The sequence below is a fragment of the Lithobates pipiens genome, unplaced genomic scaffold, assembly GCF_037356315.1.
Source record: "Lithobates pipiens isolate NorthernLeopardFrog02 unplaced genomic scaffold, aLitPip1_a1.2 Scaffold_37, whole genome shotgun sequence".
Classification (NCBI taxonomy): Eukaryota; Metazoa; Chordata; class Amphibia; order Anura; family Ranidae; genus Lithobates; species Lithobates pipiens.
Genome location: NW_027507825.1, coordinates 13,225,703 through 13,240,498, shown reverse-complemented (window position 1 = coordinate 13,240,498; position 14,796 = coordinate 13,225,703). Strand labels below are relative to the sequence as shown.

Genomic DNA, 14,796 nt, shown 5'->3' with positions numbered 1-14,796 from the left:
TGTCCAATGGGAGATGATCTCATATGTAAACATATGAGATCATCTCTCAGCGCCGCTCTCCCTGCTCACACAGACAGTGTGAGAGGGGAGAGATGAACGGCTGCAGTAGCAGCCGTTCTGCCTCAAGTTAAAAAAAAAAGTGCCATCCTCCCCCAGCAGTGCCACGTATCAGTGCCATTTGTCATCAGTGCCATCTGTCAGTGTCACGTGCCATCAATGCCACTTATCAGTGCCATCTTTCATCGGTGCCATGTATTAGTGCCATCTATCATCGGTGGCACGTATTAGTGCCACGTGTCTTTAGTGCCATCTGTCATCAGTGCCACGTATCAGTGCCATCTGTCATCAGTGTCACGTGTCATTGTCCTGGTGCTTCAAAAGTGTAATAAATAGTCAACAAGTTAGATGTGTAATTTATGTTCCTAGAACACATGATGGCGCTACCTGCATGTTGGGCCTCTCTATGTGGCCAGGCTGTAAAAAAAGTCCCACACATGTGGTATTATAATACTCAGGAGGAGTAGCAGAATTTTTTGGGGGGTGTCATTTGTGGTATACACATGCCACGTGAGAGAAATAACCTATTACAATGACAATTTTGTGGAGAAAAAAATAAATGAAAAATCTTAATTTTGCAAAGAATTGTGGGAAAAAAATGACAACATCAAAAAGCTCACAATGCCTCTTACTAAATACCTTGGAATGTCTACTTTCCAAAAAGGGGTCATTTGGGGGGTATTTGTACTTTCCTGACTTGTTCGGGTCACAAGAAGCGAGATAGGCCACCAGTACATCAGATGTGATCAATTTTGTGCGATTCGCACCACAGCTTGTAGACTCTCTAACTTTCACAAAGACCAAATAATATCCACTAATTTGGGTTATTTTTACCAAAGATATGTAGCAGTATAAATTGTGGCCAAAATTTATGAAGAAAAATTAATTTGCATAATTTTGTCACAGAAACAAAGAAATATGCGTTTTTTTTTTTCTCAAAATTTTTCGGTCTTTTTTCATTTATAGCGCAAAAAATAAAAACCCCAGAGGTGATCAAATACCACCAAAAGAAAGCTCTATTTGTGGGAAAAAAAAGGACAAAAAATTCATTTGGGTACAGTGTTGCATGACTGAGTAATTGTCATTCAAATTGTGAGAGCACCGAAAGCTGAAAATTGGTCTGGTCAGGAAGGGTGTTTAAGTGCCCAGTAAGCAAGTGGATATACTGGTGATCAGTTAATAAAAAGCTGTAAAAACAGCTCATACTCACTGATCATCAGCCGCCTGCAGCGTTCTGCTCTCCTCTCCTCAGCGATGACTTCTGTGTGAGGAGAGGAGGAGCCGATTGCCTAGCAACCGGCTGGCTGTTTACATCACATGACGGCCGTGATTGGACACGGCCGTCATGTGATCAGGAGGGCCAATCACAGAGCCCTCCTGCCGATCTGAGATGCGCCGTGTCCGGGTGACACGAGCGCGCGTGATCCCGCTCCTTCTGAAGGACGTTCAGGAACGTCCTATCAGAAGTAGACGGCTCCCACCCGGCCGTATATGTGCATTGGCCGGGTGGGAAGTGGTTAAGGACCATGCCTCTTCTTTTTTTTTTTTTTTTTTTTTTTTTTTTTTTTTTTTTTTTTTTTTTTAGATGTGATGTTTACCATTTTTAAAAACGGTTTGTTTTGCTAGAAAATTACTTAGAACCCCCAAACAATATGCATCTTGTTTTTTTTTTTTTTTTCCCTAACAACTTGGAGAATAAAATGGCGTGTTTTGCAGTATTTTCTGTCGCACTGTATTTGCGCAGCGGTCTTACAAGCGCACTCTATTTTTTTGCAAAAAAAAAAAAAAAACACCTTTTGAATTATAAAAATAAGACAACATTAAAGTTATACCCAATTTTTTTATTTTTTATAAATCGTGAAAGATAATGTTTCGCCAAGTAAATTGACACCCGACATGTCACGCTTCAAAATTTGCCGCCATTCCACGAGCGGGCTCAAATCTTACCCTTAAAAAATCTCCATTGACAATTTTAAAAAATTCTACAGGTTGCATGTTGTGAGTTAGAGGAGAACTAGGGCTAGAATTATTGCTCTTGCTCAAATAATCGCGCCGATACCTCACATGTGTGGTTTGAACAGCGTTTTTCGGCTACTCCCATAAGCGCTTGCTTCTGCGCGCAAGCTCAGCGGGTCGGGGCATGTTTAAAAAAAATAAAAATGTCTTCTTTATTTTACCTTTAAAAAAAAAAAAAAAAAAAAAAAAAGTCACTTTTATTCCTATTACAAGGAATATAAACATCCCTTGTAATAGAAAAAAAGCATGACAGGACCTCTTAAATATAAGATCTGGGGTCAAAAAGACCGCAGATCCCATATTTACACTAAAATGCAATAATAAAAAATGGCCCTTTTTAAGAGTTATGGGCAGAAGTGATGTTTTGACTTCTGCTCTGCAATGATATGGAGACGTTGAGTTTCATGAGATGGTGTGCCAGGACTGTATGGATCGCTTTTCTTTTCTTTGGGCCTACACTGCCAAGTTAGGAGGTAAGAACTGCGTTCTCAGTGATGTCACCGATCTCTAGTGAATGGATAGGCTGCATTCTCAGTGATGTCACTGGTCTCTAGTGAATGGATAGGCTGCATTCTCAGTGATGTCACTGGTCTCTAGTGAACAGGTAAGTTGCATTCATTGTATATCTTGTGTTCGCTTGCAGTTCCTGGTGTCACCAAGATTACCAAAGCAGAAACAGAACATGAAGATGTTAAAGTTGATGATTGTTCTACAGAAGCGGCCAACACTCAGAATGGACTAACAATAAAAAGTGAAGAAGTAAAGGTAGAAATGACAAAGCTGCCGGAAGTGAAGGAGGAAGTGAAACCAAGCTGTCCATCCACCAGCAGCGATCAGGTAATTCCCAGCCTACAGCAGGCCCATCTGCCTATAAGCAGTTCAATGTTCATCCAATTTAATAGATGCTTACAGGCACCAGGGTCAGCTGGTGTAGATATAGACCGGAATGTTTGTGGTTGCTTTTGATTAGATTTTCTATCACTTCCTAGTCTTTTGGCTGCTCCTATGTCACTGGGTCAGGATATGAAGGGAACCCTCCTAAATGGGAACACAGACTGCAATAAAATGTTCTAAAGCTTCCACACTCAGTCCAAAACTTTAAAGAACTTTTCTCTAAGCGTTTTCTAGGACAGCCATGAGACCTAGGGCTCCTCCTACCAGGGCAGGAAACACGTTAACCCCCAGCAGATAAAAGGGCGGTCCTCCAGGCCCCATGTCAGTATTGGTGTTTCCTCTGGATGGGGGGGGGGGGGATTTAAAATTTTCCGGAACTGGTTCCCCTAGGTCTCATAAGCGTGGTGATTGGGGTGGTATTCCTACCTTCTCCTTAGGTCCCAAAGTGGCACATCCACCGGGGGAGTAGGTTTGTGGCTGCTATCTCTGCTTCTCCATGCATGGTGTACGTCCTGAGCTCCTGTCCGCGAGCCGCATGGCGGTAGTAAGCTTGTATTCCCTGTTAAACAGCTTGGCTGGAGCGTGCAGTGGAAGAGAGTAAGCTGCGCACGTGGAGGGGCAGAACTTTGTGCTTTCCAAGCTGGCCCAAGGGAAGGTACTCAGCGGGGTCACATCCGGGGCGCGTGACGCCATCAGCGGGCGTTAGAGCCGCTAGTTCCTGTCTCTAAAGCGGCGTGAACAGGGGCGCTCGGAGGCTAGTATTTAAAGAAGTGAAACCCAGTAGAAGCTGCAGACCACTACAGGGGTGGGATGGACTTTTCTGCGATATCTGCACAGGCAGCGGAAGCAGGCCATAACACCAGCACCTCACAGGTAAGCATGAAGGGTATTTTACTTGCTTGCGCATCCTGTGAGTGTTCTCCCCCTTGTAACCAGTAAGGACTAGGTGAAGGTGGCACATTTTACTTTTCTCCTGCATGGGGTGTTAGAGTGTATGCCGCGTAAAATTCATTGGGGTCGTTTGTTCTCTTGCAGGCCAAGACTCAGGACAAGGCCCAAGCGCAGCCACCAAAAGAAGTGTGTGGTTTGCGGAAACAGATTGAGCTCCTCATGGAGCAAAGCAGTTTTATGCACTTGTATAGACAGCCTAGTTAAGGGCCCGGTAGTCTCCTGTCAGAAAATCCTGACCTCTGTTAGAGATGAGATGAGCTTACGTTTACCTTTAGCTCGTTTAAAACTGATAGGATTCAAGTCCCCTCAGAGGGTCCATCTACGGTTAGGACTTCAGCCGGTCCTAGTGCTCCACAGCAGAGTGCGGAGAGTGAAGACTCTGAGGCTAAAGCCAGATCTACCCATTCTTCTCCGGAAGAATCGGGTTCAGACACAAGGCCCAGGGAAAGAGAATCCGCAAAGGGCTTGAGGTACAAGTCATTATTGGAAGATGTAGATGACTTATTAACCACTTGAGACCTGTGCTACTCATGGGAGTCTAATGGATAAGAGGAGATATCCTTCTATACAGAGCTTGGGACCTGGCCATTGGGAGTCTTAAACCAGCTCTGGCCTCCACTTGTGTAGACAGAAACTTTAGAAGTATGGTTGACACAAATACAAACACACTTGTTGGCCGGTACCTCTAGAGAACAGATTCTGAAATCTTTTCCTCTTTCGTGCAGTGGGGTTTTTGGCTGATTCTTCCGCAGAGTCGGTAAGAATGACCGCTAGAACCTCAACCTTAGTAACTTCAGCCAGAAGAAGCCTATAGCTTAAAACCTAGTTAGGCGCAGCTGTCTCATAGTTACGCCTATGTGGTCTTCCCTTAACAGGCGATCATCTTTTTGGCCCAGGTCTGCAAGAAGCCTTGGAACGCACGGCTGATAGACAAAAGGCCTTTCCAGAGAACAAGAAAAACCTGACAGTCAGTTTTTTTTCATGAGCAAAGTAGGCAGCAAGGTCCTAGAGAAAGGGACAATAGGCCCAAAAAGCATTGGACAGGGCACAAGGGCAGAGGTATAGGGGGCGTCTTGTTTAACCCTCCGCAACAACCCGCCAAGCCACGGTGACTAGTGTCTTCCAGTGGGAAAAAGATTGAGGGCTTTTCTCCCACAGTGGGCAGCAGTGACCTCAAGTCTATTTATCTTGGACCTAGTGACCAATGGGTACAGGCTGTAAATTTTCTTGCCAGCCACCAGTGTGATTATTGGTCACCTTCCCTCCCCCAAGAACAGGTAAAAACGAGGGCCCTGGGTCTCCAAATCTGGAGATTTGATAGACCAAAAGGTCCTGATCCTGGTTCTCCAGTCGGATCAGGGCTAGGGATTTTATTCTCATATATTTGTCATCAGAAAGCTGTCGGGGGGGGCGCAATATCCGGCGTATCCTGAACTCCTGGTCTCTCAACCGTTCGATCAGGTACAAGCACTTTCGTATGGAGACAGTGTTCTCAATAAACCTGCTTTACCCAAACTGCTTCATGGCCACTTTGGATTTGAGGGATGCCTACCTGCTGCACATCCCTATTCATCCAGCCTTCCAAAGATTCTTGAGACTAGCGGTCAAAATGGGAACAGAGATTTGGCACTTTCAATTTCAAGCCCTCCCCTTTGATCTGTCCTCGGGCCCCATGCATATTTACAAAGGTGTTTGGGGGGAGGTACTGGCTCCGCTAAGGTTAAATGCAATAACTATTATCCCTTACCTGGACTTCCTTCAATCTCCTAGGCTGTTTAATAAACAGCGAAGTCTTCCTTCATTCTGGCCCAGAAAGTGACCTATCTGGGATATGAATTTTGCTAGACCAAAAGTTTTTCTCCTACAGGAAAAGGTCTCCAGAATGATGCAATGTCAGATTTACAGACCAATCAGTCAGTCTCGCTGAGAGAAGTTTCAAGAGCAGTGGGTCTGATGACCTCCTGCTTTCCCGCAATGCCATAGGCAAGATTTCATCAACGCCCATTACAGATATTTCTACTAAACTGGGATGGAGATGCAAGTTCCCTGGAATCAAGGGTAAAAAGAAGCTTGTGATAAAGGATGCACCTTCACCTAACAACCATGGTCCATTCCTATATCCCAGTCAATCACAACAGAATTCATGTTCCTGGGGATGGGGGCCCATCTCAGAAACACAATGGCGCAGGGAGAGTGGTCCTTAAGGAAAGCAAGAGCTTCTACCGGTTCAGAGAGCCTTGCAGGCATTTGGGATGGAAATTGGGGTTCACAATCTCCAGATTCTATCCGACGATATCACAACTCTTGCATACTTCAACAAACGAGGAGCCGCCTCTACCTTTAAACCACTTGCCGACCAGCAGTTTTACTGCGGCAGAATGGCACGGCTGGGCGAAAGGATGTTATGTTGATTCGCCCTGTGGCCACTAGGGGCGCGCGGTTTGCCCCCCGGAGCGATTGTGGGAGCCAGTCAGTCATCGCTCCTGCAATCGCAAGGCAGACGAGAAGAATTCTTCTAACGTCTAAAAAAACTAAATTTTTCTTTTTCTTGGTCACTCTTTGGCAAACGGATTTTTTGACAACAAACCTGCAAATAAGCTGTTTTAAGGCAACATCTGACCGTGTGTACGCTCCATCGGACAAACTTTTTCGGTTTTCATCTGACTTTGTTGGCGGTGGAGCAAAGTCCGATCGTGTGTACAGAAAACCATAGGACTTTTGTATAAAGTACAAACACGCATGCTCCGAACCAATGCAAAAGATCAGACAACAATACAGAAGTTGACCAAAGGTGTCAGTAAAGAGCAGAAAAAACACATTATTTGGTAAAAGTTGGCTGAAAAAGTCCTGCTGTGTGTATGCAATACAAGTTCACGGCTGACGCCCTTTGTACAAAAATCCACAGGAAAGTTTGTACAAAGTCCTATCGTGTGTATGAGGCTTTACTCAGCTTTTTGGCTGGAGTTTAACTTTTTAATACCCTTTCTGCATTGAGGTCTGACAGTTCTAGGAAATTGGCACTGAAAACTAATCTGCAGATTTTTAGCTGGTGTGTTCAGTCTGTTTTTTTTTTTATTGTCTGTATTGTTATAATTTTTTTTATTTGTTTTTTTTACAGAAATATTGTAATGGTGAATCTTCTCAGGCTGTAAGGACAGAAAAAAAAATCCACACTGCATGCAGACTTGAAGAATATGGAAAACTCCAGGGGCCTGCCACAAACACTGCCACCTACTGGCCTGGCAACTGGCGCAGTCAACTCTGCAGATGTGCAGAATGCATGGTATACGTGAATGATGTTTTATAGATATTTAATGCTGAAAAAAAAAAACAATTTGCGCTCGTGTGCTGCAGTGCTTTTTCCCTGTGATCTGGGAGCGGGGATGGGACTGAGCAACACTGTGTGTCTCAATAGACAGACAGACAGACACCACACACACTGTGCTGCTCGAGATCAAGTCCACATGAGTGTCCCCACAGCAAGCAGTACAGGTTCTCTTTATAGAGAGCTGTGACCCCCACATCTCTCCTCCAGGCTGGAAAACCTGAGATCCAAAAAAAAATTAACGATCTCAGGTTTTCCAGCCGAGTTCCCGGCATTGTTTACTTCCGCCAGCCCGTATGTGACATCACAACGTTGCGCCCAGGCCCCCGAGAGACAGTCGGTGACCATCTGTCCTTTGGCACTCTCTATGGCTAAATTCCACCGGTGGGGGATTCCTTCTCCGGCTCGCCCATCGCACAGGCGAGCTGGGAGAACAATCAGCCAATATGATTGTTCTTACGGTGAAGGGAATCGCCGGGTGAATAAAAAAAAAGTATCCGAATGATGACTGCGGCTGCACCCAACATTCAGATATCACCACTGAAAGCCCAGGATGTCGTATAACGGCCTGCGGTATGAAAATAGTTAATAAAACAATGCAAAATAGCACTTACATTTGTGTAAGTGAAGTGAGAAAATCCTGTGGGGTGAGTCTCTCTGCACTTGCTTAGTTGCTACTATGGCCCGTTAGCCTGGTCTTCTGCAGGCACTGATCATCAGCTTGGTGTATAGGCTGAAATGCATGTGGACTGCAGCGGCGTGTGACGTCACCAGAAACGATTTAACACCTTTTCGAGAGTGCACTCTGCCAATGGTTGACAGGCGCGCGCTCCTTTTTCAAGCTCAAGCAGCAACCCAGCAAGTGTAGAGACTCGCCCTACAGGATTTTCTGATGTGCCTCACTTCACTTTCCCAGATGCAATTGTTTTGTTAAATGTCATACAGTTTTACGTCAGCGGCGCCTCTACTTTTTGTCTTTAAATTAACCTCTCGAGTGCTGCAAGGCTAGGAACATTTGTAGAGATGCGTTCCGGGGTGTATCCAAGTGATTTTTTTTCTGGGGTCAGTAACCATTTTTCCCTGTTGGAGCAAATTTGACCATGCTTTGAGGGGACGGGGTTTCTTTTTCCTTTTTTGTTAATCCACTGAAGGTGTGGTGTGCGTGCGTGTGTTTTTGTTTTTTTGTCTTCTCTAACTCGTTTACTGTATCTATACTGACTTGCCTGTTTTGGGTCTGCTGTCTCCCCAGAAACTGTACACAGATGCGGATGTGTTGTTCCTGTTGGATGAATGCGACACCGTTCAGGCTTATGAAAATAAAGGGAAATCAGAGGAGCAAGATGCCAGAGACCCCTTGATGACCGCACTCAGCAGCATGAACCGCGTCCAGCAAGTGGAGCTGATCTGCGGTAAGACATGGGAGCTTCTGCCTTGATTTCAGGACACACAGTGGTTTATTTACTAAAACAGGAGATTGGAATATCCGGAGCAGCTCTGCATAGAAACCAATCCGCTTCCAGGTTGTTGTTTTTTGTCAAAACGTAACCACTTCAGTTCCGGAAGGATTCCCCCCCCCCGACCAGGCCATTTTTTTCGATATGGCACTGCGTCGCTTTAACTGACAATTGTTCTGCCCTGCGATGTATTTGTGAAAAAGTTATCACATCTACAAAATAGATTTGTGGCTTTTTTTTTTTTTTATTGGTAATGGCGGTGACCTGGGTTTTTTTTTTTTATTTATTTTTTTTTTTTTTTTTTTTTTTCTTGACTGCGAAATTATGGCGGACACATCAGACACTTGACACTATTTTGGGACCATTGACATTTATACAGCGATCAGTGATATAAAATTGCACTGATTACTGTGTAAATGTCACTGGCAGGGAAGGGGTTTAACACTAGGGTGCGATCAAGGGGTTAAGTGTGTTCCCTTAGCGTGTTCTAACTGTAGGGGGGGGGGGGTGGAGTCACTGGAACATGACAGAGATCACTGCTGCCGATCACCTGGTAGCAGTAGATCCATGTCATGTTGCTAGGCAGAACAGGGAAATGCCTTGGGCCAACGGTGGACATGCTCATGGGGTGCGTGTCCGCTAGCCGACAATGACGGAGTGACGTAGAGGTACGACGTTTTGCGCACCCGTGCCACTTTGCCAACATATATCGGCGTGAGCCAGTCGGAAAGTGGTTAACATTACACCCCATTACTCACCGTAGCTGTGCCTCCTTGCCACTCCTTCCATAGCCATCTACAATATCCAGCAATTCTAGGTATAGAGAATATGATGGGGGGTAAAGCAGGGCCCACAGGGTTAACAAATAGCACACAAATAGATTTTAAAAGAACATTTGAATATTTTAATAAGACCACAATGTAAAAAAAGAGTTATAAGAGCGTCCATGTTAGAGTCCAATGCAACTTGAGTCCACATGGGGCAGACTGATTCCAGAGCAAGCCAACTCTATATAGTAACAGACAGAGAAAGAAAAGGGATAAAGCGCCTCTTAGTGTAGAATTTAGGAACATTTTATTTAAGCAACCCAAATTGTAAAGGGAAGGGTTCTGGCAGAGGCACTGTCACATTTGCTCTTCCAGGCCGGTCAAGTCATGGCACTCCATTTTGGGAGTAATGGTAGGTGGTTACATGCTTCCTTTATATGGAGTGACGGGAGTGTGGTGATGGGAGTACTGGGTATGGGGGAAATAGAATCAACAGCTGCTGTTTTTTGCTGATTCTCTTCAACCAATTCCCACCCGGCCTATTGTACAATGAGGGCTGAGCGGGACCACTCTTGTTCTGGGAGGACATTGTCTCTCCCAGCACGTGTGTCCGCGCATTACCAAATAGGGTAGAGAGCCAGTGACCTTGGCTCTTTACCATGTGATCAACTATATCCAATGGCAGTTGATTACATGTAAACAAATGGCAGTTATTTGACCTTTCCTTTCCTGAGTGTTGTTGCTGTCTGAGGAAAGGAAAGCCGATACCCATCTTTCCTGTGACAGAGGACACATACACTGAAAACCAGTTTCTTGATTATTAGTGTAGCCTATCAATGCAGCCTCATCAGCGCACATCAGTGAAGAAGAAAAATTACTTATTTGCAAAATTTTAACCAAAACAAGTTTTTATTTATTTATTTTTTTTTGTTTTTTATTTTCTCAAAATCTTCTGTCTTTTTTTTTTTTTTTTTTTTTTCATTTGTTTAGCTAACATTTAAAAAAAACCCAGTGATGATTTAAATACCAAACTCAAATTTCTAAGCTCAACTTGCCAACCAGCCTGCGACCAACCAAATTGACCTGTTCAACAATATGCAATAAAAAGGTGTTTAGTCGGCACACGTTTGTAAGTACATGCATAAGCTACAGAGCCCCGTCCAGGCACCCCATTTTCTGTAGTTCTAACTTCTGAGAGTCTCCACAATTGGAGGACATGCATTATAATGGATAGGCAGAGGGCAGGTGAAATTGGAGGCCCCCCCCCCCCCACCTTTAAAGGTACAGGGGCACACTGAAACCCAGTACAAAGCACTATGGCAGCAAAGGTGTCAGTGCGTTGCCTGACCAATATATTCGAGGTGCAAACAAGTTGGAAGTGTCCAAGCCCAACTTGCCAACCAGGTTGCAACCAACCGAGTTATCCAGTCTAACAGTATGCATTAAAAAAAAAAGGGGGGGGGGGGGGTTTTAGTCTGCACACATTTGCAAATACATACGTAAGCTACAGAGCCCCATCAAGGCACCCCATTTTCTGTAGTCCTAACTCTAACTTCTGATAGTCTCCACAATAAGAGCTCATGCATTCTAATGGATAGGCAGAGGGCATGCGACCCTGCCTAATTAAATACCACACAAAAAAGTTTTGTCTTAAAAAAAAAAAAATGCTAAAAAATGTATATGGGTATAGTGTTGCATGACCGTGCAATTGCCATTCAAAGTGTGACAGCACTGTAAGCTGAAAAATGGCCTGGGCAGGACGGGGGTAAAAGTATCCAGTATTGAGGTGGTTAACCAGCATGTAGCTCCCTTTTTACCAGCATAGGATTTAAAGCTTGATGCAATGACTGCAACAGAATTGTTTTGTGTAGTTGACTTTGTATAAGTTGAGATGAAACTGTAGGGAAATTTTTTTTTCTTCTAAGTCTGTGTTCTGTTTGCCCTTCTCTTTGCAGAATATAATGACCTGAAGTCAGAGCTGAGAGATTATCTGAAGAGATTTGCAGAGGAAGGGAAGGTAAGCTGGATTAAATTTACCCATGAGTGTCTGAATCCAGTGCTTGCTATAATAAAATATCTGTAAACACTGCATTATAAAAGCCAAATAATGTAGCAAATAGTATTGAATTTTAGCTTATTTTTTTACTCGCATCGCACTTTTTTATTTTTATTATTTTTTACCCCTTCGGGCCTGATCGTAAAACAAATGTTAATGCCAGAACACAATTTTGCAACTTTGACTTGTGTTATTAAATTTGTACATATCATCGCTATTTCTTTGTGCATCCAGGTAGATTATACTGCGTTTTTCAGGACAAATTGGGCTTTCATTTGGTGGTAAATGGTAATGGATATGTCCTGGATTTTTTTTTTTTTTTTTTTTTAATCAAAGGAAAATTGCCCCAAAATAATATTTTTCTTCTAATTCTGGCTTTATATATCTTGATCCTACCATAACCTTCCAGCAAAGAACAATGCAACATAAATTCTGCAGCTCCCAACAAGTGCAGCCATATCATAAATGTGTATGTACCTGTAGTACAGCGCAGAAACGTCCCATTTGACTTATTTTTATTTTTTCCTTGTACAAATTGTTTATTGATGAACAGAAAAAATAAATAAAAACAAAACGTTGCAGAGTAAATTTTATCATGCGCCTGACACGAGGTGAGAGTAAAAAGTGCACCAGAGTCCGCATAGCTTACATAAAGTGATATAACTTGTAACAGATTAAAGCGGGATTCTGCCGGGAGTCCGCCGTGTTTGTTTTTTTTTATTTTTATTTTTTTTCTATTAAAGCCAGCAGCTACAAATACTGCAGCTGCTGACTTTTAAAATAATGACACTTACCCGCCCAGCGCGCCCGCGATGTCGGCACCCGAAGCCGATCTCTCGATCGTCTCTCGGGTGCTGCCGCCGCCATCTTGGGTATGGGAATCAGGAAGTGGAGCCTTTCGGCTTCATTTCCCGGTTCCCTACTGTGCATGTGCGAGTCGCGCTGGGCAATACGGATGGTCCCGCTGTCTCTGGGATCCGTGTGTTTCCCAGCAGGCAGCGGGGGACTTTTGGAAAGGGGCGTACATTCTGCAGAATCTACGCCGGAAGTGGGTGCAGATACCTGTACTGTACAGGTACCTGCACCCCCCCCCCCCCCCCCCCTGAAAGGTGCCAATTGTGGCGCCGGAGGGGGGCCGGGCTCCAATGAGCAGAAGGTCCACTTTAGGGTGGACCTCCGCTTTAAACCTAATATAATAATATCAACAATTGGAAGTCGAGAACCAACCAAATACTCCGGCTTGCACACTATTTATTTTATTTTATTATTTTTTTTGTAATCCTGCATAAAACATTACAGACAGTAACTGACACTGGTACTAATTTTAACCACTTCAGCCCCAGAAGAATTTACCCAACTCCTGACCAGGCCATTTTTTGCAATACGGCACTGCGTCGCTTTAACTGACAATTGTGCGGTCATGCAATGCTGTGCCCAAACAAAATGTATGTATTCCCCCCCCCCACAAATAGAGATTTCTTTTAGTGGTATTTGATCACCTCTGCAGTTTTTATTTTTTGTGCTGTAAACAAGAGTGACAATTTTGAAAAAAACTATCTTTTTTACTTTTTGCTATAATATTCCAAATTTAAAAAAAAAAAAAAATGTTTTTCCTCCAGTTTAGGCAGATATATATATATATATATATATATATATATATATATATATATATATATATATATATATATATATATATATATATATATATATATATAATATATTCTTCTACATATTTTTGTTAACAAAAACGCAATAAATGTATTTTGATTGGCTTGTGCAGAAGTTATAGCTTCTACAAAATAGGGTATAGACTTCTGACTTTTTTTTTTTTTTTTTCCGGGACTGCGATATTGCGGCGGACAAATCGGACACTTTTGACCCATTTTTGGGACAAGTGACAGTTATGCAGTGATCAGTGCTATAAAAATGCACTGATTACTGTATAAATGTCACTGGCAGGGTAGGGGTTAACACTCAGGGCTGATGAAGGGGGTTAACTGTGTTCCCTATGTGTGTTTTAACTGGGGGAGGAGAGAGATCGGTGTTCGTACTCTCTCCCCTGAGAACACCGGGATTTGTGTTTTTTACACACACAGGTCCCGGTTCTTGCTCTGTCACCAGCGATTGCCAGTGCCCGTCGGTCATCGGTGGAGGAGTCTTAAAGAGCCGACCTACAGCTACGAGGGGGGAGCCAACCTGCTGCAGTATAACTGCGGCAGCTGGTCCGGAAGCAGTTAGCGCCAGTGCCGCCGAGCCCTTTTAGGAGGTTTCTGATCATGGGACGGCCGTGATAGGCTATTTCGGCATCCACATGATCAGAAAGTTCCCCATCACAAGTAGTGACTGGAAGCTTTCCGTTGGCCGCTGGGAGTGCACAGGGCGTGCGCTCTCGGCACAGCTCTGTTTACATTCTGATATGCATGTATGTGGCTGCTCTGCGTCTTTTTTTAAAGTGGATGTAAACCCTCACATATACCCAGTAAAGTGAACAGCCTCAGATGATACACAGAGATTAAACAAATCTCCCTACACAAGTTTTACTTGTATATCTGCTGTCTTCAGCTTTAAATACTCTTTAGAAAGTTCACATTGCGTTCGATTTTTCACTTCCTCGTTCATCTGTAGGAGGAGATCATTGCTACACACTGTGAGAAAGCTGATTGAAGGAAAGACACACGCCCTCCTCCTCCTCCTCCGCCACACACGCAGAGCATGCCTGTGAATTGTTTCGCTCGCTGATAATCTATTTATAGAGGAGAGCTCGTCAAAGGTTATCCGGCTGATAACCGAGGAACGGGGCAGGACAGAGCTACGGGATTTAGTGCTTTGAAGAGGGATGAGAAAACACTGCAGATATGTGCCCAGCTAAAATCTCATGAATCGGATTTACATCCACTTTAAGGCTCACCCGCCGAGAGGCTGTATATGTGCGTACCGCTGGCGTGAAGAAGTTAAAAATTATTTTTATTTTTAATCCTGCCCAGGATATACTGACCATGACCTTTGACTCCCGGCATCACAGCAGGTGTCTCCCAAGTTTCGTACTGTCTATGCATGGCTTTAGGGCTTGATAAGGACTTTCAAAATCTTAACGGCATTACAAAGGAAAAAAAAAAAGTCCTGGCCCTCACTTAGATCAAACTTTTCTTTTTCTTTCTCCCTTCCCCCCCTCTTCTTTCTTTCTCCCCTTCTTTCTTTCTCCCTTCCCTCCCCCCTTCTTTCTTTCTCCCTTCCCTCCCCCCTTCTTTCTTTCTCCCTTCCCTCCCCCCTTCTTTC

General features: G+C 43.9%; 1 protein-coding gene across 1 annotated transcript in view; it reads left to right on the top strand.

Moving 5' to 3' along the window:
* Positions 1–14,796, top strand: part of UBR7 (ubiquitin protein ligase E3 component n-recognin 7) — a 28,053-nt gene that overhangs the window by 12,190 nt on the left and 1,067 nt on the right. The window contains exons 7-10 of the mRNA XM_077466725.1: positions 2,717–2,910; positions 7,037–7,201; positions 8,493–8,652; positions 11,420–11,481. Coding sequence (XP_077322851.1) covers positions 2,717–2,910; positions 7,037–7,201; positions 8,493–8,652; positions 11,420–11,481 — 581 coding nt within the window. The remainder of the gene's footprint in view (positions 1–2,716; positions 2,911–7,036; positions 7,202–8,492; positions 8,653–11,419; positions 11,482–14,796) is intronic.